We start from the raw sequence: 25,695 nt of genomic DNA, 5'->3' as shown, positions 1-25,695 counted from the left end.
GCCGCAAAATTAAGGAGAGCGCGTACCTTTGTTGCTACAAGGAAATGGTCCGAATCGATGTTCGCTAATCGATCGAATCGAGGTGTTGGAATCTGGTACTGCTCACTACCATGTTTTTTGCTGCTGTAAAATCGATCAGTCTCATTCCGTTGTCGGATGTTACCTCATGAACGCTGAACTTTCCGATCGTGGGACCAAAGATATTTTCTCTCCCAATTTTAGCATTAAAATCTCCTCGAATATTTTAAATGTCATGGCCAGGGCAGCGGTTATATGCTCTCTCTAGGCGCTCTTAGAATATATCCGTTTTCTGTTCATCTTTCTTTTCGATCTGGGCATAGGCGCAGATGAGACTGATGTTAAAGAAAGAAATTCTTCGCCATTGCGCTTCCCCATTATCGGGACAAAGATTGCCGCCTTCCATCATATGGGTAGGCTGAGCGGACTAGGCCTGTTATATCTGTTGTGTTTGGAGCTTCCGTCTTGTGTTAGATCGCACTTTTGCCGCAACAATAAGACGAAGCCGTAACTTCGCCGCTTAAATGATCCGAATCGATGTTCGCTCCTCGAATCGATCGGACATCTAACACACTAAATGAGTGCCTTCCGTCTATCACAACATGATCAATCTGGTTTTTTTGGTTTTCCATCTGGGGATATCTACGTGGCCTTGGGTATGTCGAGGTGTTGGAACCTGGTGCTGCTCATTACCATGTTTTTTGCCGCTGCAAAATCTATCAGCTTCATTCCGTTGTCGGATGTTACTTTATGAAGGCCGAACTTGCCAACCGTGGATCCAACGACATTTATGCTCTCCCTCACTCTAGGCGTTCGTAGAATATATCCTTGGTCTGTTCATTTTCCCTTCGGTCCGAGCATGGGCCCAGATGAGACTGATGTGAAAAAACTTTGCTTTTATACTGATTGTTGCAATTCTCTCATCAACCGGAGTGAAGCTGGAGACGAGATTTTTAAGCCTCCTATTTACCATAAGCTCATGTTTCATTTCATGGCAGCTGTAATACATTGCGTAATCGTTTGTTATTTTTACGTCTGCCCGGTTCCATCGCACTTCCTGTAAGGCGATAATATCAGTTTTGTACTTACCAAGTACATCCGCCAGTGCGTAAACTTCACCTGCTCTGTATAGAGTCCTTACATTCCAGGTGCATATTCGCAGATCATGGTCCTTAAACGTTTGCGGGTTTGTCAACTTCAGAGTGTTTTGCTTTTCTTCTTTTTCTTTGTTTTTTCATAGTAGGCGGTGTTTTTACGGGGTGAGTTACTAGCCCAACGCCCAACCCAAGTTTTTAACGTTCTTATGGGTGAACGCGCGGCACTTGTTAGCTCACTACCTTTGACGGATCTTAAAGGCAGCTCCCCAGATGACACCACGGGGAGGTCAGTGTCCACTTGAACTGAAAGAGGGACCAAGAGAAATCCTGGGCTTTGCCATATTAAAGCCGGTCAAGACCGTTGCTTAGTATCATTCATCGCCTACGTCACCTATGCTCCATATCACCCCCACCCTTATCAAAAAAACTTTAGAAACATTTTTTTTTTTCAAAAAATAATACCTTTTATTTAAAAAAGAGCGTTCTTTTCACTTAAATATCTTACAGGACAATATGACTTAGGCTAGGCGAAAACGCCCGAGTAAACTCTCGAAACGCTTTCATGCTATTGCTATAGTTATAACAAAATTAAATAAACAAATAAAATTAAAATAATTTAAATTAAAAGAAAAAAGTGATGCATAGTTCGGGAGTAGAACAGCAGTGATACAGAGTGTTACAGCATTCAGTTTAGGAGGTGAGGAGCAGAAAATAGTTAAGCGAGAGTAAAGCGGAAAGAAGTAGATACTGAAAAAGAAATCTGAAATAGTTTGCATTATATACAAAGAAAACAAATATGCATTGAATTGCATTCAAAATGGCCTAATTTCCTAGAAACTATATTTGTGTGGGGGAGGGTGGCCCTTTGATATTTACGCTCCCGGAAATTTAAAACCTTTTGAAGTTTCCTTTTGTATTGTATCAATGGGCTTGTTTTGGAAATCTGTGGATTGTACTGGTTTTAGTTGGGTGGATTTTTGTACATTTCCAATGGCTGAACCGCCGCCGCCATTATTGGCCACTGAACTATCGTCACGTTTCCACACAACTTTATCCGTTTTGCTATCCTTACGATCCCAGCCATGTTCCTCTTCGTGATGATGATGGTGTTCATCATGATGATCTGGTGTGGGGAACCATTCGGATATAATTACCGGTTTCCAAATTTTCTTCCAAGCTGGTACCCAAACTTCCTTCCAACCAGGTACCCATATTTGTTTCCATGCCTCTTTCCATTCCAATTTCTTGTCCTCCACCCAGGTTTCTTTCTTTTCAGTCTTCCAAATTTGTACCCATGCCTCTTTCCATTCAAGTTTCTTGTCAGGGACCCAAATCAATTTCTTGGCTGGTTTCCAAATCTGTTTCCAGGCTTCCTTCCATTCGAGTTTCTTGTCATCAACCCAAATTTGTTTCTTGGCTGGTTTCCAAATTTGTTTCCATTCCTCCTTCCATTCGAGTTTTTTGCTTGGCACCCAGATTTGTTTTTTGGCTGGTTTCCAAATCTTCTTCCAATGGGATTTCCAAACCAATTTCTTTTTCCACAGATCATGGCTGGTGTATTCCCAACCTTCGTGGTCTTTGCCAAGATATTTCTCACCAGGTATGCCCACCTTTATCCATTCGGGTGTCCAATATTGTTTCCATTCGGGGACTTGGATTTCTTTCCAGGCTGGAACTTGGATCTCTTTCCACACTGGTACCCATATTTGTTTCCAGGCTGGTACTTGGATATCCTTCCAGGCTGGTACTTTTGTGGGTACCCATACCGGCTTCCAGATTTTCTTCCAATCTGGCACCTGAATTTCTTTCCAGGCTGGTACTTGTATTTCTTTCCACACTGGTTTCCAAATTTGTTTCCATGCCGGTACCTTGACTTCTTTCCAGGCAGGAACTTTCACTGGCACCCAAACAGGTTTCCAGATTTGTTTCCACTGGGGTATCCAAATTTGTTTTTTCGCCGGTTTCCAGATTTTCTTCCATCCCTCTTTCCAGGTTACTTTCTTTTTCCAATAGCCTGGATCGTGATGATGTTCATGATGGTGGTGGTGATACTCGTCGCCAAGTTCTCCAAGATCTACCCTTTGCTGGGCAACTTGTGAGACTTGAGATTCCGAGGTTTGTTGATCGAATACAACTTTGTTGGGAATTTGAGGTTGAACAGGTTGCGGTTGTTGTGCTTGGGATGCAATGGGCTTAGGATCGGGTAAGGCCTTGCCATGGATAACGGTGGTGCCTATTAATAGGACACTAAATGCTGATAACTGCAAAGAAAAGGAAGAGCAGAAAAAATAGTTGTGTTAAAATAAATAGAATATGATTTGCTTGTTATAACCTATGGAAGAGGAGGTGCATAAAGAGATTTCCGGACTTGTGGGAATAAGAGGAGATTAACGAGGGAGCACGAGAGAGCTCTCTTCCAAAACTCAGAAATTTCTTTTGAAATGTTTCGTATTATACTTGTTCCCACAAACATCCCAGAAGGTACAGGGAAGACTTCTCTCCTATCAATGAGTGCACCCCGCTTCATATTAGCTCAATCATATGGAACCTAATTTGTATCGCCGAGTCCGAACGGGAGAAGTTTTTCATGGCTAAAATACCCAGGAAATGTCTCCAACACTGAGGGGTATTTTGCCACCGTTGAAAATGTGATGTTGGCTGGCCTGCTTTAAAATATTGTTTTTTTTTTCAAAATCCACGATGGTTTGAAAAAATATTCTTTAAAATCCACGATTTTAATTCCGAGGGTGAAACCCAATTTTGAGTTACTTGTTCAAAAATATTTTGTTCCGAAAAGTTGGCCATGGAAAAAACAATACATTTTTCCAACAAATATTTTCTCCCACAGAAAATAATTTTCAGTTCAAAATTAGAAGTCTTCAAGTTAAAATCGTTTTTAAATAAAAATTATTTTTTTTTAATTTAAATAAATTTGAAATCATCCTTGACAATGGAAAAAATCCGTTCAGCAAATCCCTTCTTCCTCTACATGGCTGACTACAGACAAGATTTGGCCAAGAAGGGCGTAAATGATTTACCAGCCAGTGAAATATCAAAAATGGCCGGTGAAAGTTGGCGTGACATGTCAGCAGATGACAAATTATCCTATGTCGAATGGGCGGCGGAAAATCGAGATCTCAAAGATGCTACGCTTGGCACAAGAAGGCGATCCAGACGGACAAGTCGTAGCCAGACGCCAATGAGACGAAGACGTCGCCGTGCATCGGGAACTATGAAGCGGGGTGCAACAAGAAGGAGAAGGAGAACGTCAAGAAAGATGTAAAATGTGAAAAATTTGTAAAATTATTATTGTTGATAAGACTTTTTTAAATGTTAATAAAATTAGCCGTGTGTGTCCCAAAATGTCTATGGCTGGTAATGTTTTGTTTAGGGGAAGGGCTTTTTGGCAAAAGGCACAGATTTTGGTTTTTGCGGGAATGAAGCTGTTTAGTTAATCATTAGTGGGATTTTTAGAGTTTTTTGGGTCATATTGTCAGGAAAACATTACAAAATAAGCAGGACCCCAAGAAGTATTTTGGCTAAAAATTTCAAAACGATCTTTAAAAAAACCTTAAACTGGGGCTGGATTCTTGTTCTATGAAAATTTAAAATGAAAAATATTTTCTTTATATTTTGTTTCATTTGACATTTATTTCCCTTAAAATTTTTTTCATTTCACATTTTTTCGAACTTGATGTACACGGTGCTCTTGAATCAAATTTAAATGAAAGGTGCTTACACCTGGGAAGTTTCTGCGGATTCTGAAACTACAATGTTCATAGATGAGAAAAATCAAAAAACAAAAAAAATCGCCGGAGCGCTTTTTAAATAAATCGCGATTCAAGTTGACATTTTTAGGGGTTGTTTATGTTTTCACGATTTTTCTTAGAAACCGCAAGTCCTGTCTAAATAAGACTGAAGAAGATGTTGTAGCTATGAAAATTCTCTACAAGATTGACCTCTACGGTATTTTCGTAGGTTTTATCATTTTTGAGATATTGAAGTTCAAATTGGGACAATGCATTGACTGTATCGCCCCCTTATAAAACAATGTAATGAAGGGGGCGCCTTAACTAAGTTTTAATGAAAACCGCTTACACAGGGGAAGTTTTTGTGAATTCTGAAACAGCAATGTTCATAGATGAGAAAAATCCAACAACAAGAAAAAATCGCTGTAGGGATTTTTAAATAAATCGCGGTCAAAATTCACATTTTTAAGTGTTTTTTAGGTTTTCACGATTTTGCTTGGAAATCGCAAGTCCAATCGAAATGGAGCTAGGGACAATTTTGTAGCTGTGAATATTCTCTACAGGATTGACGCTTATGATTTGTTCTCAGTCTGTACCATTTTGGAGATAAAGAAGCTCAGTTTACATTTTTAGGTTTTGTTTGTTAGGGTTTCGCGATTTTGCTTGAATACGGCAAGTCTTATCGGCATGGGATCTGAGAAAATCTTATAGCTGTGAAAATTCTCTACAAGACTGGCTTATGTAATTTTCCCTAGGTTGTACCATTTTTTTAAATATACAAGTTTAAGTTGGGAAATTGCAGTCATGACATTGTTTTATAAGGAGACGATACAGAATTGAATTGAATTTGTATTGTCCCAATTTCAACTTTTATATCTCAAAAGTTGTAAAACCTACGAAAATATCATTAAGGTCAATCTTGTAGAGAATTTTGACAGCTACAACATTTTCCTTATTCCCATTTTGATGGGACTTGCGGATTCCAAGCAAAATTGCAAAAACCTAAACAACCCCTAAAAATGTCAACTTGAATCGCGATTTATTTAAAAAGCGCTCCGGCGATTTTTTTTGTTTTTTGATTTTTCTCATCTATGAACATTGTAGTTTCAGAATCCGCGAAAATTTCCCAGGTGTAAGCACCTTCCATTTAAATTTGATTCAAGAGCACCGTGTGTATGTTTGGAAAAAATTTAAGATGTGGAAAGTTGGTTCTATCTATAGGATTGACCCGAGGAAATATGAGGAAGTGTCACCCCAGTAACTACATATATTTTCTCACCGAACAGCAGTATCAGCCGCAGTCACTAACACCGACTATTGCTGTTCCAGTTTCTAACAAAGTGAAACTTCTGTAGTTTAACTGCTATGGTCTTCATGGAGAGATCAATGACAATGTGGATTTTATGAAATGAAGCTGTATAACACTTGCAGTCTTCGTAGTTGTGACGGATAGAAAGTACTGCGCTTGGGTCGTACTAGAAGTGAAGGTGTTTGACTATTAGTCCTATTGCAGGTGTGTGTCCAGTACAGATCTATCTCGCTCGAGCTTGACTCTAGTGTTCCATACTTAGACTGTACGGGGTTAGCTGTCAGGTGTGGAACCTTGAGCTATTTCCCTTGGATCAGACCATCTCCCCATAATTGTCTCCATTAGCAGACCACCCGATTTCATCACCTCTGAATGCTGCACTTTCATCAATCATGGGAAAGCTAATTGGCCGAGTTTCACCAATTATCGCTTCAGAGAACTGTCCAATCCTTCAGATGTTCGGGTAGCGGAAATGACGTTCCGAGACATCATCGCTGTTGCAGCCGCTCGCCATATCCCTGCTGGTCGAATACCTGAAGTAAGACCAAACTTCCCAGCAAAGGCGACGGGATTAGAAAATGAGCGTGATGAGCTTCGTCGAGCCAACCCCAATGACCCCAGAGTCAAAGAGCTGACAGTGGAAGTTAACAGGCTGGTCGGCGAGTATAAGCGGAACAAGTGGTTAAATCATCTGAAGATTGGAGCCGGAATAAGTGAATTGTGGGCAACGGTTAAGTCACTCTCGAATCATGGAAGAATGAAAGATAGGACCTTAGTAACGTTTGGCGACGTTACGTTGACTGACCCGACGAGGTGCGCAAGTTATTTCAATCGACAGTTTGTCGAGCACTCCGAGTGTGACAGGGCGAAGAGGAGAGTATTACGTCGCATCAGATCCCTTCCTGCCGAGGATGAACGACCACAGTTTACAATGGATGATGTTGCGAATGCCATCAGGAACACTAAATAATACAAAGCATTGTGCCCTGATGGAATCTTCATGGAAATGCTAAAGCAGCAGGATGAGCCAGGAGTGGAGTATCTCACTAAAATTCTCAACTTGTCGCTAGCCACCCTCATTGCTCCGGAGTCTGGAAAATGGGTAGGGTGGTCCCGCTACGGAAGCCAGGCAAGGATGCCAGCAAAAGTGAATCGTACAGGCCGATTTCACTTTTGTCGCTCGTAGCAAAGACCCTTGAGAGCTTAGTCCTCCCCAGAATCAGGAATAGCTATCAAGTTGCCGATCATCAGCATTAACAGCGCTGCACGCCATCTCCACATATATTTGTCAAGGACTCAACCAGTGACAGCCTTGTGATAGAACAGTGCTGGTGTCCCTTGATTTATCAAAAGCCTTTGATACAGTCAGGTACTCCACGCTGTTTGAGGGCATTGAGCAGACAACCCTCCGGCCAAGTTTGAAACGTTGGATAGTAAACTACATGTGTGGACGCCAGCCGTACGTGGAATTCAGGAGCAAGAAGTCCAAACTCGGTAGAGTGAAACAGGAAGTTCCCCAAGTTGGGGTGATATCTCCGGAACTGTTTAACTTCTACCTCTTCTGTATTCCGCCCCCTCCAGACGGCATCGGGATAGTAACGTATTCGGATGATAAATCTGGCTTCAAAATGTCAGCATCTTTTAATGGTAGAATCAGATGAAATTTTGAAATATAATACATTAGTGAGATGATTCTTATTTAGTTTGCTTCTGCTTTTACTTTGACAGGAAACTCGAGAGAAGTGTGGTTTACTCACAAATCGAGAGATAACAAAAAAGACATGGAGGCTTCAACCCATTTTCACCATATTCTTAACATAAATATAGCCACAGCTTCAACGCAAATTATCTTTTAAGGCCAATATTTTTTGCCACGTCCAAAAACACTTCATTTTACCCAAATGTATTTAATTTGTACAATATACAATCACGAGTCGCGTGTTCTAAAAGGATAAACCTTGGCTTTAGCTATGTTCAATTTTCAAAAATATTGGTGATATATATATATATATATATATATATATATATATATATATATATATATAAAATTCTTCGAGACTGCCATGATGTTCGAAATTAAACTCCTCCGAAACGGCTGGACCGAATTCGATGAAATTTTGTATGTGGAGTTTTTAGGTCTGAGAATAGGTTTTTAGCTATTTTTTATACCGGTCAGTGGAGAGACCAGGGTACCTCCCCCAATCAAAGATTATTTTGAACGTATTGTTTAAAAATTTATTGCAATACTATGATAATAACTGTCTTGATCCTGTATGGTCATCTCGGAAGTGGAATATCGCGGTCAGCCTAATTTTTTAAAAATGTATAATTATAGGTAATATGCTTAATATTAGTAAGCGTGACTACAAAAACGCTATAAACACTGGCTTCAATAATTGGGAAAGCGCGATCAACCCCACATTTTGGAATACAGTACAACCCAAATAATGTTAAATGTCCCTTTACCGAAATTCCAAAAAATCGATTGAGAAATCAGGCAAAGCATAATTTCAAAGATGTTTAAATACAGTCGGACCTCGATTATCCGTGATGGTCGGGACCGGAGGCATTACGGATAATCGATTTTCCCGGATAATCGAGGCAATGCTTTTATGCAGTTTTTGAACATATTTTTAAGTAAGAATGACATAATATTGTACAATAATATGAAAATCTGCAATTTTTATTAAATTTGTTACGGTAATCCACCAAATTTTAGAAGGATACATAATATCATCATCTTCAGATTTATCTGAATTGACTTTGTCCCATGGTTTTTGTGATATCATAAATATACAAATTGTGTAATACGGGAGAATTTCCAGTTTTCGTTTGTTTACCTTTTCTTTGCTTTATCAGATTAATTGGAAAGTGTGTTTTTACTCCCGGGAAATAAAGTTTATAAGGAAAAATAGAAGAAATGGAAAAAAATCAAACATTTCTTTTCTATCACGGATAATGGAGGTTCCCGGATAATCGATTCACGGATAATAGAGGTTCAACTGTAACTAGAACATCTAAAAAATATGCATTGGTCACTAAAGCGATGGGCCAGCAATTCGGTGTATCTATAACCTATCTAAATGTATGTATATAGGATTTTTAAGACTGGCATGATTTCCTAAATTAAACTTCCGAATCGGCTGGACCGAATTGGATGAAATTGTGTGTAGGTTCATGAAGTGGGAGAATACCGAAAATAAAGGATGTGGGGGACCTCCCCAATAACGGGTTTTAAGAAATCGCTAAATATCAACACAATTGCAATTGTGGCCTCTGCTTTATTCTTACTGATTAGATTTACAAATTTAGTAAGTGGGACAGCAAACATGTCATGAACATTGACTTTAGTGCTTGGAATAACTCGATCAAGACCACGTTTTTTTAATAGAGCAAAGTCCAGATAAACCCAATAGCATTTTGAAGTCATTTTTTATGAATCACAGATGTTTTCATGTTTGGGAGTGCAACAAGAAGTAAAAACGACGTTAAGTTAGACCGGTCCCAACTTTTATGCACACCACAATAAATTATATTGAAATCAGGTTTAAGCCATTCCGGTTGAATAATGTGGCTAAAACATTCGAAATCCCCAAAAAATCGGTAGGTATCGTTTTATGAATGAAAACATGGATTTATACCGACAATTCTCTGCTAAAATATTTGATACCTCCAAATATGGCTATATTTCTGTTGAATAATGCCGCTAAAACCTTGAAAATATTGAAAATCGAAAGGTATCGTTCAATGAAGGCTACATAAAAAACTTCTACCGAATATTCTATGAGGGAATGTTTTATACTCGCAATGAAGACAACACACCAAATTGCCATAGCCATTTCGGTGGGATAATGAGACTAAAACCTCCAAATTATCGAAACTTGATAATTCTCTGCAGAAATGGTTTATACTCCCAAGGAAGGCTAAGTACCAATCATAGTCATTTCGTATGAATAATGTGGCTATAAACTTGAAAATACCGAAGATCGAGAGGTACCGTTCAATGAAGACTATTTAGAAACCTGGACCTGTACCGAATATTCTATGTTTTATACCCACAAATAGACTTAAGAAAGCACGATCAGCATTCGGTCGCCTCAATAAAACATGGAGAGCAAAGAGCATATCAACAAAAACAAAAGCACACTCCTCTATGGAAGCGAAACGTGGTTGATGACTAAGATCAGAGCCCAAAGACTGCAAACGTTTATTAACAAGTGTCTACGAATAATACACAAAGAATATCTTGGCTAAGAAAAATCAAAAACGAAGAACTACTCTTATTAGCCAATGAGGAACCTATAGGAAAGCAAATAAAAATACGGAAATGGAAGTGGATAGGACAAACACTTCATATATCACAAGAAAGTATTGCAAGAGCAGCATTAGAATGGAACCCACAAGGCACAAGAAGGCCGGGAAGACCAAAGAACACATGGCGACGAACAGTGCTTGCCGAATAAAAGTAATATGTAATGATAGAATAAGTTCAAAAAACATTGTAGAAGTCCTATGTTCCCATGAGGAATAAAGAGAAAAAAAATACCCACACTGAATGCTAAATACCAAATTGCAGCCATTTCGGTGGGATAATGAGATAAAAACCTAGGGTAGTTCTATCAAAACGTGGACCTATGCTGATAATCCTTTGCAAAAATGCGTTATGCCTCTAAGGGAGACTAAATACTAAAGTAATGTCATTCCGGTAGGATCATGCTGCTAAAACCTTGAAAATTCCGAAAATCAGTCGGTGCTATATCAAAATGTGAACTGATATAACCAATTTTCAATACCAAACATGCTACGAGAAAAAATAGAACCTTCTGCATCAAATTGAAAAGCCATATGTAAAATATCGCGAGCTGTATCTTGATTTCAACAGATAGACGGACAGAATCATAAAGTTAATTATACGCTTCATATTATGGTGGAGGCTATAATTAAAGTAATTTTCTATTTTATATCTGGAGATACCATTGCATGAGGGTTATACCAAAACGTTGATGTATCGTCAATTTGGTTCGAATATCGTGAGGTATCAATATTAGATAGACAAGTTGTTGATAGATTACTAAGCCTTACACGGAAATCCAAAACGACGGGCCAGAAACGCGGAACCGGGTCAGCTAGTATATATATATATATGTTCTCAAATGTATATTTCAATGCTCATTGAAATAATGGTTTTAGACCCCAAGTATGTTTGGACGAAATCCGTTTCAGACAATTTGGAGTTGATTTAGCTATGCCCGTCTGACTGGCTGGCTGGAGCGCACGATAACTCTCGATTGGATCAACCGATTCGGTCCAAAATTTGGCTTTCGTAATATTTTGTGCAATCTTACTTTAAGTTCGAAGATACGCCATATTGGTCCACTCCTTCAGGTACCTCCCCCACTAAAGTTCAAAACTTTTCGAAAAAATTGTTCGCAAAAATTGCCCGAAAGATGTAAAAACCCCTATAGGGTTAGTTTCATTTCGAAGATGATCAACAACTCCCGGTACTTCCCCCTCAATATTTAAAAATGTCACTAAAATGGTATGCACGATATCTCTTTAACGGGGCAACTAATTTCTTCAAAACATTGGATCTCCTAATATTTTGTCCAAATTTAGTTTAACTTCCAAAATGGCCGACATCGATCTCTTCCTTATTGGACCTCCCCCGCAAAGTTCAACATTTGTGTCTAAGTACAGTTTGGGGTCTGCTCGAAGATCATTTGGAAATGAATACCGATGCTGTTCGTTGTGGCCCTGCTTCCTGGCATACTGGTCCAAAAATTATACGATGACCTACTAGTGGATGCGATATCAATCAAAAATAACATCCACTTCCTTAATGGACTATGTCGGTTCATTCCTTTAAGGACCTCCTCCGTAACGCTTTTGAACTTTAATCCTAATCCACATTCTTGTCGGCAAGTTCAAATGTCCAAAAAGGGCCACAAAATTCTGAAAAGACCCTAAATACATTCGATCTGGCCGTAGATCATAGTTTCAATTCAGATAGGCTAAGGGTATATCTTCGTCAGTACAGCTGACTGAAACTTTCTTACTTGTCTAAGTTGGGAAATCAAACATCAATCGCCAAGTTAAACCGCGTTTTTCTCGAAACTGGATTTTTCGAGATGTGTTACTCTTTTAGTAAATGTGCGATATGTAGCCACCGTTTCTGCAACAACTGAATGCCTTGCGTTTTGTGTCTTAAGTCTTTTGTTTTTATTTATTAATTGTTATTATTTCATTACCATTGGTTGCCCAAAATAACGTGATCTCTTATGTGAGATTGCCGTCGCTTGACATGCTAATGGAAATTTTTTACAATGCAGATGTTAAAAAGAAATTATGAAATTCCCACAACAACTTTGATTGAAATTAGTGCATAACGAATATTACATATTGACCTTCACGGAAATGGCTTAATCACATCCTGAATATGGCCAAATCAAGAGATTTGGCAATATTTTATTTTTTGTTTTGAAAATCTTTAACAAATATTTGATTTTGGCAAATCTAGACAATTAAAAATAAATTAAATAAATATTTATTTTAAAGCTTATCCCATTTTTTATAATAAAAGTAGGTCATCAAACAAGAAAAACGCACACATACATATTCATCTAATCACTTAAGATGTGTGCAGACTCTTTGTTTGACCTAAATCCACCGAAGTGTAACCTCTCAGCCAAATAAAGTCAATGGCCTTTTTAAAACGTAAACAACTTTTGTTATTGTTGTTGTTTATAAAATGGCAAGAAATGACTCAGATATGGTAATCTGTGATTACATAATTTCGTTTGTTTGTTTTTTAAATCCGGTCACTTAAATGTTGCTTTTCATTACTACAATAACAACAAAAAGAATGTGAAGTTTTTTAAGTTTATTCAGTCATTAGCCAGACTATAGACTATGAAGGCAATAATGTAAATTTAAATATCCCAAAAGATGCCAAGATTATAAATCTTAATTTCAAATGTGTGGGGGAGGTGTGGGGAATAAGAAATGGGGTTTGGATTTGTTGTTTCTTTTGACCTTGAAATTGTTAATTTAGTTATGTGTGAAGTTATGATTGATGCTCATCACATCGAAGGGTGTTCTCTACCAATGACCATTTTTCAAAGCTTCTTCATGTGTCAACGTTCCATCCATCACAGGAGGTGTTAATTCAGCTACTGTGTTAGTTTTATTTATTAAATTAAAGACATAATCCAAACAATATTGCCAAATAGTTATGTGATGTTTAGTGGGAATGGTCTATTATTATGTCATTTCATCTCATTAGAGCCTGGCTGCAAGATTACTGCTGAATGGTGTTGATTGTGTTTGGTGTTGGGCACGATGGCGTTAGTTTGTGTTCCAGATATTAATGGTATTGCTGCAATCATAGATCTTTGTCGTGATCTTTATGTTATTGCTATGGTTGTTGTTGTTGCTGGTGGTGATTGTGGCAAGTGTTAATTTATGTATAGCGCTCAAAGTGAAAGTAAAGTAGCAACAGTGACCATCAAAAAAGCTAAGCTTGTAATGCAATCAAACAAAAATAAACTACAAATCATTACAGGAAATAAATCGCCATCCTTGACATCATTATGATCTCAAGACAAACTCCCAATTTCGGGGGATTTTCAAACAAAAAAGGCTTTCTTATGATTATATAGACAATTGTTAGATTATATCATGCATTTTTTTTGCTATACTCGTACTGCATGTCCATTCATTCAATTTGTTGTTTGGTTTTGTTATACAATTTGTTTGTCCACTCGGCGTCTTTGTCTTTGCCTACCAGCAGGAGGGGGTTTATCTTAGCCTTTTGCCTTCTTTTATTTTGCACAACCATTTTTGTTAGGTGAGTGTTAATGATTCGTTTGGAATATGTTTGGAATTATGATGAATTACATACATAGTCGTGCTTGGTCCATTTTGTTTGTTCATGTAATAATTTGGGTATGAAAAATTGTGAATATTTCATTAGCGATATACAGGTTTGAAAAGGGGACGGGGGGAAGTAATTTTAGATAATATTAATTGGCATTTCATTTCAAACGAAAGCTTGGAATTAATTCATATAAAATATATGATATTACGAATAGTGGATTCATAATCCATCCTATATTGAGGCTCAAAATCGTAAACTTAGTTTTTATATCCTCAGCCTTTAGGCTTGAAATGTGCCTTATCGAAATAACGGTTTTGGACAAATTTCATTTTAGACAATTTTGAGTTCATTTAGCCATGTCCGTCCGTCTGTCTTTCTGTCCGTCTGTCTGGTTGGATGGTGCGCTCGGTAACTCTAGTACGGACCAACCGATTCGGACCAAATTTTGGGTATCGTAATATCGTCCAAACTTAGTTTAAGTTTGAAGATGGGCCATATCGGTCCACTCCTTCGGGTACCTCCCCAACAAAAGTTCAAAAAAAAAATTCTATAAAATATTGTGAACGATAACTCTCGAAGGGAGCAATTGATTTGTTCCAAGCTTTGCACATCGTACCATTCCTTCCAGATATATATCGGGGTCGAATATGGACTATATAGATCCACTCCTTTGGGTACCTCCCACACAAAATTCGGATAAAGTGAATTTTGAGAGCTCTTCTCGGATTGTTTTAACATTTTTTCAGTAGGTTATCCTTGCGACGGTACAATTCTTTTTCTTGCGCAAGTCCATACTTCCTGAGATATTAACTTAAAAACTCCATGAAACCCAGACGCCACCAACCAAAATGGCAAATCCGCAAGATAATTCGCGCAGGGAGTTTCTGATGGCTACAGACTTTGCACATCGTATTATTTCATTCAGTCATGTATCAGGTTGGAATGTGGACTATATCGGTGCACTCCTTCGGGTACCTCGCGAATATGGACTATATCGCTCCACTCCTTCCTGTACCTCGAAAAAGTGATGTTAAATTAAATAAAACTTAAGAAGGCTATATATCTGATAAACAAATTCAATTATGGTTCTCTGAACTATTGGTAGTGGCTATGGAATTAATTGTATATTAATTCATTTTCTGAAATTTTATTATTTTACATGTCATTTAATAAGCGGGAGGCGTTTATCTTAAGCAAAAATAAATTTAAGTTTCATATAACAATACAACATTTAAAAATATTTAAATTTAAAAACTATTCTTCTTCAGTTTTTAAACCTAGTCCTTTAAAACAGTTTGTTCCATACGCCACATTGTTCGTAACTTGCAAAAAGTTGGCAATTTTTTGTTCCAAACGTCATCATTTTTCATGAGGAACAATTCGTTTTTTGTCTTTTTTTGCTCCATACGCCAAGCGGTATGGATATGGAACAAAAAAACAGATTTTTTTTGCGTCGAAAGTGGATATGGATCATATTTACATTTCTCGAAAACTATAAGAGATAGAGAAAACCCGACTAGAAATTCAGAAAGAACAGGGTTGAAAACCTTGAAAGCTACCTTTAACTCAAAATGTCAAAAATGACGTATGGAACACTTAAGCATGACACCGAGGATATGTCAATGATTTGTTATTACCCCACATTACGTACAAAATCAATATATTTTATATACGGCATAAATAAAATTCTGAGGCGATCTACCCATGTCCATCTGTTGTAATCACTCTATAACGCTATATTTTTGCATCCGAGTGTCTTTTTTCCATACCCAACTAACAATTTTTTCCGAATTCGGAACGAAACTCTGCACAAGTTTCCGACTCTGATGCCGAATTCGTTCCGAAATCGGAACAAAATTGTGTGAAGATGCCCACGAATTCGAAAAGTTTTGTTGGAAAAAAATCGTAAGGAACATTCGAGTTTCTTTCCGAATTCTAAACGAAATCGATTAAAAACTCGAATGAAAAAAGCGGAAATTTTGAGGGAATTTTCAATATTCTGCACAATTTCGGACAAAATTCTAAAGGAGCATTCGAAAATAGGCAAAAAATCGGATGACTTTCGGATACTTTTTCAGAATTTTTTCTTTATTTGACGTATCTAAAATAGAATTAACAATATTGATTATTATAAACAACGTTTTACAAAATGTGTATGCAAGCTTCCCATTTTCATTTGTTCTAAAACACACAATAATTTGTTCCACTACGTCGTACTCACTTATCTGCTGCGAAATAACTAAAAAACAAGCTACAGCATGCAAACAAAGCAAAGAAATTTCTCTTGCCGTTAGCGTTGATTGTATACAATGAACTCTCAACCGGAGTTCGGGAATTTTGCTCGCGAGAAAAAGAAACAAATTAAAGTTTCTTTTCAGATTATGTTCAGAGTACTCGGAAATTAATCGGAAAGAGAATGAATCAAAATTTCTCTTCAGAGATTGCGCAGAACTCTCGGAAAATAATCGGAAAAACGGCTACGAAATCTCGGAAAAAATCTGATATCAGAGCCATCGGCAAAAACAGTTGGCTGGGTAGGCAAGTCAAGTCCGAAGGTGGGTTATATTGGCCCACCTTTTGGTATAGACCTCCGATTTTCGGTATTTTGAGGATTTAAGCTAATTTTTTAACTAAACAACCCGTTGACATTTGAGGTTACCTGCAGTCACGATTTTAGATTCCCAGTGGTCGCAACACTTCTGCACCAAAAATTGTCAATATACATAGGTCCATGTTATGTTATTTTATTTTTTGACTGAACAACCCGCTATTTGACATTTGAGGTTCCCTGCGGTCACAAAACTTCTTCACAAAACAGTATCAATATAGGTCCATTGTTTGGTGTAACGTTACCTCAAGATTTTTAATATTTTGAGGATTTTAGCTATATTATTTAACCAAACTAGCTGAAATTTGACACTTGAGGTTCTTAGAGGTCACAAATTGTCAATATGCGTCCATGTTTTGGTATAGTTCCCATATAACAATACCTGCCGATTTTCGGTATTTTGAGAATTTTATCATTTGTTGATCGAACTATATGTAATTTGATATTTGAAGTTCCCAGTGGTCGCAAGACTTCTCTATCTAAAATCGTCAGCATAGCACAATGTTTTGGTATAAATATAAAGGTGAAACCCGGTTGTAGACATTTTTAGATAAATTTTCTAACCTAAGTTAGGCATTTAGGGGTTTCGTGGTCAAAAGACTTCTCCACCTAATTTTGTGGACAGGACATGAAAGTAACTGTTTCATCTTAGTTTAGAATATTTTAGGATGGGTGGTATAAAATGATTTTTTACATTTGCATATCGTATGTTGCAAGATGTTAAGTAGGTTGCACAATAGACTGTCATTTTGTCTGAAACCTCGTTTTGTTTTAAAACGCTCGGATAGGTTCTTTCCGATAATTGTATTAATTTTACAGGTATGCCGCACTCAGACATGACTTTCAACATCTTTGACTTTATTTGAATGTCGAAGGCGGCCTTATGGTCGACGAACACGTGACATGTGTTGATCTGTTTTTCTAGGATTTGGCGTAGATTGAAGACTTGGTCTATTGTAGATTTGCCAATCAAAAACAGCATTGATATGACCCGATTATTCCATTAACCATTTAACCATATGCTTTAGTCGTTCACACAATATGCTTGACAGAACAGTTTATGTGATGGATAGGAGACAATACCTATGTAGTTGGCACAACAGTTCGACAGGCAGTCCGTAACGTTATTGTTCTTCAGACGATTAATTGTTGCCATGACCTCATTTTGGCTAGGGGGTAAGTACTAGGGTAGTTATAAAAAATCGATGTTGGATGTTTTTAGACGGCACCTCCTAAGGTGTTTAGTTTTGTTAGATTTTAAGATTGCCAAAGTTTGAGCACTATTGGAATATGTTAACAAGTGCCACTGGGACCTCAAATTTTCCATGGGTCCTATATAGCTAAATTTAAAATCCGAGCCAATTTTCACAATTTTATGTAAGATTAGTTTTTTTAGCCACAACAAAGAACTGGTAAAATTTTTCATCGTTTGGATAATGAATTTGGTCTGTACAGCGATTTTGTGAAAATTCGTCTTTGGTCCCATACAAATTACTATGGGAACTTCGAGGCCCTATTGACACGTGTTAACATATTCCGATTCTGCACTTTAGGGGGGTGATGCCTAAAAAAATTGACATCGATTTTTGAGTTAAAATTACCTTAGTAAACACTTAATGGAGGTGTTTGGGATTGATTCTGGTGTATTTTCATCACCGCCCATGTTCGAAAAACATGATCAAATGCACCTTCCAGATCTTCATTACGCTATGTGTATCAGTTATCATATTTCCTTCATCATTTTTGCAGGAGAATGAGCCTGCGCCATACCATTCAGTCTAGTGCTTTACATTCAGGTAAAATTTGTGGATTTCTTTCGGTTCATGAACATCTGAAATTACGCTTCTCCTCTTTTTTCCTTGGCGCTTCGTGTTGCTACTGACATTAGGGTAGTAGTCTTACAACACCCCTAATCGTATCATGGATTTTTACGCTACCTCATTATCGGAACAAGGAGTACGTTGTGACATATGTATGTGGTGTTTGCACTTTCTCGACATCCAGCTTCCGTTCTGTGTGTTGGATTGCCCTTCTGCCGCAACATTAAGACGAGTGAGTACCTGGCTGCTACAAGGAAATGGTGCGAATCGATGTTCGTTCCTCGAAGCAATCGGACATCTAACACACTGAAAGAGTTCCTTCCGTCCATCACAACATGATCGATTTGTTTTCTGGTTTTCTGGAGATATCCACCTGGCCTTGTGTATGTCGATGTGCCATGTTTTTAGCCGCTGCCATTCCGTTTTCGGATATTACCTAATAAAGTCTGAATTTGCCTATCGTGAGATCAAAGATATTTTCCCTCCAAATTTTGGCATTAAAATCTCTTAGAGTAATCTTAATATCATGGGCAAGGCAGCGGCAGAGCAGTTTTAAAGCCTCCGATTTACAATGAATACTATACCTAGCTCATGTTTCTTTCCATGGCAGCTATAATACAGTGCGTACATCGCAACACCTGTGCTTAAACTGCAACTACTCTGTAAAGATTCCGCACAGTTTAGGTACAAATTCGCAGATCATGATCCTTAAAATGTTTGCGGAGGTCGTCAATTTTAGTGGAATTTGTTTTTCTTTTTTTCATAGGGTGCGTTACCAACCAGATGCCCATCCCATCACTACTTTGACGGATATTAAGGGCACTTCCCCAGGTGAGACTATGGGGAGGTCAGTGTCCACTTGAGATGATTGAGGGACCAATATATGTAAGTGCTGGACGTTGCTATGCTAAAACCGTCCAGGACCGGTGCTTGGTATTTTCAAACCCCAATGTCGTATTGACCAGCTCTGATCGACATTACACTGTCCCCAGTAGGTGCCACCGTATTACAATGATTAGCGTGCTCGTCTACCATGCTCAATGCCTAGGTTCGATTCCCAGGCTACACAACATATAATTTTGCGAATTTTTCAGCCATGTAAAACTTCTCTACTCCATGTCATCGAGGTCGTCAGCATAAATGAGTGAAATGCATCATATATAACCTTCCCCAGAAGGACTAAAAACTATTTCCACGAACATCCCTGCTTTGGAAAAGTCGAAGTATGAAAACCCCCAAAATTTTAAATGGGACTCCAAGGACCAAACTAGGCCCTTATTATATATACCCTCCACCATATGGAGGGTATAATTAAATTTGTCATTCCGTTTGTAACACATCGAAATATTCGTCGGAGACCCTATAAAGTATATATATTATTGATCAGCATAAAATTCTATGTCGATTTGACCATGTCCGTCTGTCCGTCCGTCCGTCTGTCTGTTGAAATCAAGATACAGCTCGCAATTTTACAGATAGAGAGTCAAAATTTGGTACAGAAGTTTTTTTACTTGCAGGATGGTTGGTATTGAAAATATCCCATTTTGATATAGTCCAAGGTCCACGTTTTGATATAGCCCCATAGAACGGTACCTCCCGATTTTCCGTATTTTTAAGGTTTTAGCTTCATTATCCTACCAAAATGGCTGAAATTTGGTACGTAGTCTTCTTTTGGGGTACAAAACTTTCCCCCAGAATTTTGTCGGTATCGGTTCACACCTTCATATAGCCCCCATAGAACGGTACCTCCCGATTTTCGGTGTCTTGAACGTTGTGGCCTCAATATTCCACCGAAATGGCTGAAATTTGGTATTTGGACTTCGTTGGGGGTACTCAAACTTCCCCTTTAAATTTGTCGGTATAGGTCCATGCCTTCATATAGCCCCCATGGGCTATAGTACCTCCCGATTTTTCGTATTTTGAAGGTTGTGCCTTCAATATTCCACCAAAATGGCTGAAACTTGGTATTTAGTCTTCAATGTGATATAAAATTGTTCGCCAGAAATATGTCTGTACATGTCCACGCTTTCATATTGCCCCATTTCTGACTAAAATTCGTCGGTATAGGTCCACGTTTCGATATAGCCCTCATAGAACTGTACCTCCGGATTTTCGTAATACTGAAGATTGTGACGTCGGTATCCAACCGAAATGGCTGAAATTCGTTATTTCGTCTTCCAAGAGTTATAAAATATTCCAGAACAGTATTATCAGTATAGGTCCACGTCTTCCTATATCCCCATAGAAGCTTACTTCTTGATTTTCGGTATTTTTTAGTTTTAGCCACATTCTCTTACCGAAATATAGGAAATTTGGTATTTTGTCTTCTTTGAGCCTAAAAACTTTCCGTCAGAAATTTGTCGGTATAGATCGACATTTTGAAATAGCCCCCATAGAATGGTGTCTCACATTGTTTTACCGAAATTGCTGAAATTTAGTATTAAGTCTTCTTCATACACGAAAGGAAACTTATTATTCCATTTTACTTCAATACAACTTGTGGTGGAGGGTATAACAAGTTCGGCCCGGCCGAACTTAACGCCGTTCTTACTTGTTATTATTGTATTTATAAGCAAATTTTTGGACGTTTATGGGAGGAGTTACGGAAAGATTGAAACTAAAACTTACAGGATAGATCATATTCGCAATACCGGCTACGGGAATGAAACACTAATTCTCTACAAAACGAATGAACAGGTCATTTTGGTGTTTGTGGTAGTAGGGTTGTTGGGCATTTTCATAGCCTTCCTTTCGGAATGGTAGGGGCCCCCGAAAAAATATCAGGACCACAGTGTTTCAACCCATCTTCGTAAGTATGGATATCCCCAAGCAAAAAATATATGGTTATATTAGAACCACCTCAGGCAATAATTGCAAAACCATCCACCAGTTGGCCTTAAACTGCACTTAAAATAGTTGTTTTAGCAGTTTTTTGCGCATCAGCAAAACATTTTAGTATATTTTCAGATATTTTATTTTTGACAAACGGTTACAGAGATATCGTGTCTTGAAAAGGTCGAATTCTGTAAAAACTATAAGCAAAGAAATACTCACAACTTCTTTAATATTGGTCCAAATAGAAAAAAAAATCTGTTTTTGTATTTTTTATTATTTTATCAGCTATTTAATATAAAATAGAAACAATTTTGCATTATGGGCTTGTGTGCAATTTTCGCGATTTAATATTAAAAATCTTCTTTTTCTATTTTTTAGATAGCTGATAAAAAACAAGAATAATACAAAACAAGATTTTTGTGTGGGTTTGAATCCTTTTCACTTGCAAAAATCCGAGATTAAGCTCGACTCCAACGGGAATTTAAAAATAATTAAAAATTAATATTAAAAAATGATCTTCGCCCTAATAGGCAATATTTTCAAATAAATAAAAAAATAAGGAAAGTTTGATGACAGCAAAGCTGCCTCACAGCCGATTTGTCTGATGAGCCTCTACCAAAGACGAAATATGTCACATAGTGGTAGTGGTGTGAGTTCGAATCTTCGGCTTTCCTTATTCACTTGCAAAAATCGTCGGTCATTAAGTTCGATTCCAACGATAAATTAATTAAATTTTTGGACCAATATTAAAGAAGCTATGAGTATTTATTTGAATATAGATTTTACTGAATTCGACTTTTTCAAGGCGCGATATCCCTGGAACCGTTAGTCAAAAAAATCTGAAAACATACTGAAATGTTTTGCTGATGACCAGCATCAACACAGCAAAAATTAAAGGAAATCAAAAGCCATTTTTTTGAAAAAGTGCCCGATTTCACTCAGAAATCCTCATATCGACGCCTCCAAACAATAGTATGCTAAGTCGACTTAGCATGTTTTCAAGTTCTTTACATTTTTATATTTAACGTCCTTTTACTTAAATTCTGTCAAATTTTGGTAATGATCGGACAATCCGAACAGAAGTTATAAACAAATATTTCCTTAGCATAGTACTGAGGGTCAAAGAAATTTCCAAACTTTAAGAGCTTGTCCTGCAAAACTCGCTTTTCAGAATTAGCAAACTATTATTTGTAGGTGTCGAACGTCCTTTAACTTAAATTCTGTCTAATTTTGGTAATGATCGATCAATCCGAACAGAAGTTAATAACAAATATTGACTTAGCATAGTACTGAAGTTCAAAAAAATTTCCAAACTTTGAGAGCTTCTCCTGCAAAACTCACTTTTTAGACTTAGCGTACTATTATTTGGAGGTGTCGATATATATCCTCGTTAGGCTATGTGTATAATGAATGGAGCGGTAAAGCAAAATATCGGCGTTTAGAGCGATATTCTCATTCTAGAGTATAACATGGTTTGTCTCGAGCTATCTAACCAAGGATAGGGAATGCTTGTGCCTCAGTGACATTTTTTCTTGTGCCACTTGTGTGTTTTGTGTGTTATTTTGTTGTTTATTTACAGAAAACCTTCGATACTAACCAATAATGATCCTTGTTTTAAATCGTTATTTATTTCTAACAATTTCCATTGACATGTTGACCTGTATCTTTTTTTCTCTATAAAAATAACCATTTCATTTGCATGGCAAAATGTTGTACAACAATTACCATGAAAATTTGCATAAAACAACCCATTGCCATTATTTCCTGGTACACCAACTACTGCAGTCATCCGGACATGAATGTCTGCATGTGAATACAATATGTAGTTCATCTTTGTTTCCTGTACAAGACAACATTTTAAATGGAATACAAAAAAAAGGCAGGCAGGCAGACAAACAAACGAATGAATGAACAGACCGACGAACTTGATCCACACATATTCGAAGATAAACGTTTTTCCAGATGTTTCACGTTTTTCATTTCAAGTTTGTGGCTAAAGTTTTAATACGTTCACTCATAACATAGATATGAAAAGACATGCAACACTGTTTTGGAATGAATGAAAAAAGATGAAAAACAACACTCAATTCATCATTGTTACGTTTGGCGATTTTTCCTCCCATTCTTTGTTAAGTTTAATGTGAGGTAATCGAGTTTGGGTCTTAAGTCTTTTGTTGTGGCTGAAAAAACATTTGGCAATGGTCTAATAAATGAAATGCTTAAGTTATGATTTATTTATTTATGAAAATATTCATTGATATTAACGTAATGGGTGTTAATAAACTTCATCAGAAAATCACGAAGCACTCAAACTGATTGAAACTGAAAACAACACCGGTAGAGAATACCATGAAAAATTATTGCACACACAAATTGTGCGTTTCCATTTGAATTGAAAATTGTTTATTGCATGATTTGTATTTTGTTCAGATAGGCACTGAAGCTTAAAATTTTTAATAAAATCCCAACATAAATCCAAGCACTTCATGGTTAATTTTTTTCCATTTCATATCCGTTTTAATGATTACCAATTTGTTGAAACATTTTTAATTTTATTTTATAGGTGGGAGTTTTCATTAGTTTTTCAAACACACACAAACACTTATTATAGAGTTTTTATTTGTTGCTTTTTTTCAATAGTTTGTCCATTATTTTTATTATTTTGCATACCACTAGACTCCGCTGGATCCGCATGGCTCCCGGGTCATTTAATTAGTTTTTTGTTTAAATTTTCCTACGGTTTTATATTTGTCTTTTTCACTTAAAACGCCCGCGTTTTAATTTACTTCTTCCAATGTCCTTCTTCCGTTTGACAAGGACAATTTGTTTCGTTCGGTTTTCGTTTGAACCTCTTTAATCTATTTCACTCCTCTGTGAGGAATAAACTGTTTCACTAATGGTCAAATACTCCAGTTAAATACTCAGACGCTAACACACACGCCTATCCACCGACTGTCAAAGACAACAGCATAAATTCGAGAAAAATGGCAATAACAAAACCCGCCAACCCGCTAGCTAACGAAACCAAAACAAAATCACAACAAAATATTTCAAATATTTCCCTAGATAGTGTGGTGGTGCTGCTTCTCATCTTACACTTTGGTCAATAGCAACAACAACAACCACCATCAGCTGTAATGTGCTTTATAAAGTGCATTGAAAGCGAAAGCTTTCAATGAGAGTGAAACCGAGAAAAAGTCTCCAATGTAAGCTCAAACGTACGCATGCGTATGAGAGAGAATTTTGGGTTTCACGCTCTCCTCGCTTTTAAATTTACCTTGAACTGATAACGGCTATAGTTGTAAACAATGTTTTGCCGGCTTTTTCGGTTTTCATGGCTAAAAAATGTAAACAAAACTAAAAAGCTCACGTTTGTGCTTTGAAATGTATTGGCTGATGTTGTTGTTTGTGAATCATTTTGTCTTTTGGCAATTCTTAGATTTTGCGCAGTTTTTCGAAGTTAATAAGGCATTTGGACAAAAAAGTTAATAACAATTAAAAATACCCCCAGCGTGGGACTGTGCCAAAAAACAATTACAGAAAATGTGGACTTGAATATATTATGAAGAGATCCCGAATTTTAGGTATAAATGGGGATTTCTGAGTGAAACCGGACACTTTTTCAAGATGAGGTTTTTGATTTCCTTTATTTTTTGCTGTGGCGATGCTGCTGATTAACAAAACATTTTTGTATATTTTCAGATTTTTTTTGACTAACGGTTCCAGAGATATCGCGCCTTGAAAAAGTCAAATTCTGTAAAAACTTCATGCAAAGAAATACTCATATCTTCTTTAATATTAGTGCAATTTAAAAAAATATTCTTTTGTATGTTTTGTTGTTTTAGCAGCTATTAAATAAAAAATAGCATAAAAAATTGCACAGTGGGCTTGGATGCTATTTTCGCGATTTAATATTTAAAATCAATTTTTAAAGATGTTCGACCCCTTCTTTACATTTTTTTTATTAAACTACGTTCAATTACAAAAAATTTAAGTCCTATGTGGTAATGGAATTCGGATGATTACTATTTTTTCTGAATTTTTTAAAATTTGTCAATTCAATTTTTCCTTTATACCTTTGCCCAAAATTTATTATTTTATTAAAAGAATTAAAAGTTTCATTTATAAATATTTGTTTTGATTTTATATTTATGAATTTATCTCAAACATCTTAAAAACTGCGTCATTTTTCGATTTTGAAAATGAATCAGCGAAAATTCCATTAAAGCCCACTGTGCATTTTTTTCTATTTTTTATGATAAATATATAATATATTATGATAAATATGTACTCTTAGCTTCAAAAATACAGGAAATACAAATTTTGGACAAAGGTATTAAGGAAACATTGTAATGACAAATTTTAAAAAAATCAGAAAAAATA

The 25,695-nt window shown here is 36.9% G+C and overlaps 1 protein-coding gene across 1 annotated transcript; it reads right to left on the bottom strand.

The window, feature by feature from the left end:
- Positions 1-1,553: 1,553 nt before the first annotated feature.
- Positions 1,554-24,343, bottom strand: LOC141405520 (uncharacterized). The gene is made up of 2 exons (XM_073989924.1): positions 23,983-24,343; positions 1,554-3,376 (listed from the first exon to the last, which is right to left on the bottom strand). The coding sequence occupies exons 1-2, from the start codon at positions 24,004-24,006 to the stop codon at positions 1,988-1,990; spliced, it is 1,413 nt and encodes a 470-aa protein (XP_073846025.1). The 5' UTR covers positions 24,007-24,343; the 3' UTR covers positions 1,554-1,987.
- Positions 24,344-25,695: the final 1,352 nt, after the last annotated feature.

The sequence above is a fragment of the Musca autumnalis genome, unplaced genomic scaffold (assembly GCF_047663935.1).
Source record: "Musca autumnalis isolate F117 unplaced genomic scaffold, ASM4766393v1 scaffold_5, whole genome shotgun sequence".
Lineage (NCBI taxonomy): Eukaryota > Metazoa > Arthropoda > Insecta > Diptera > Muscidae > Musca > Musca autumnalis.
Note: the sequence above shows the minus strand (reverse complement) of the source record. Positions and strands in the feature narration are given on the sequence as shown.

Bases quoted from the DNA above. Each gene is read 5' to 3' on its own strand.
- LOC141405520 (XM_073989924.1), bottom strand. From the start codon at position 24,006: ATGCGGATCCAGCGGAGTCTAGTG. The intron at 3,377-23,982 runs GTATGCAAAATA...TTTTCTTTGCAG, and splicing joins GGATCCAGCGGAGTCTAGTG to TTATCAGCATTTAGTGTCCT.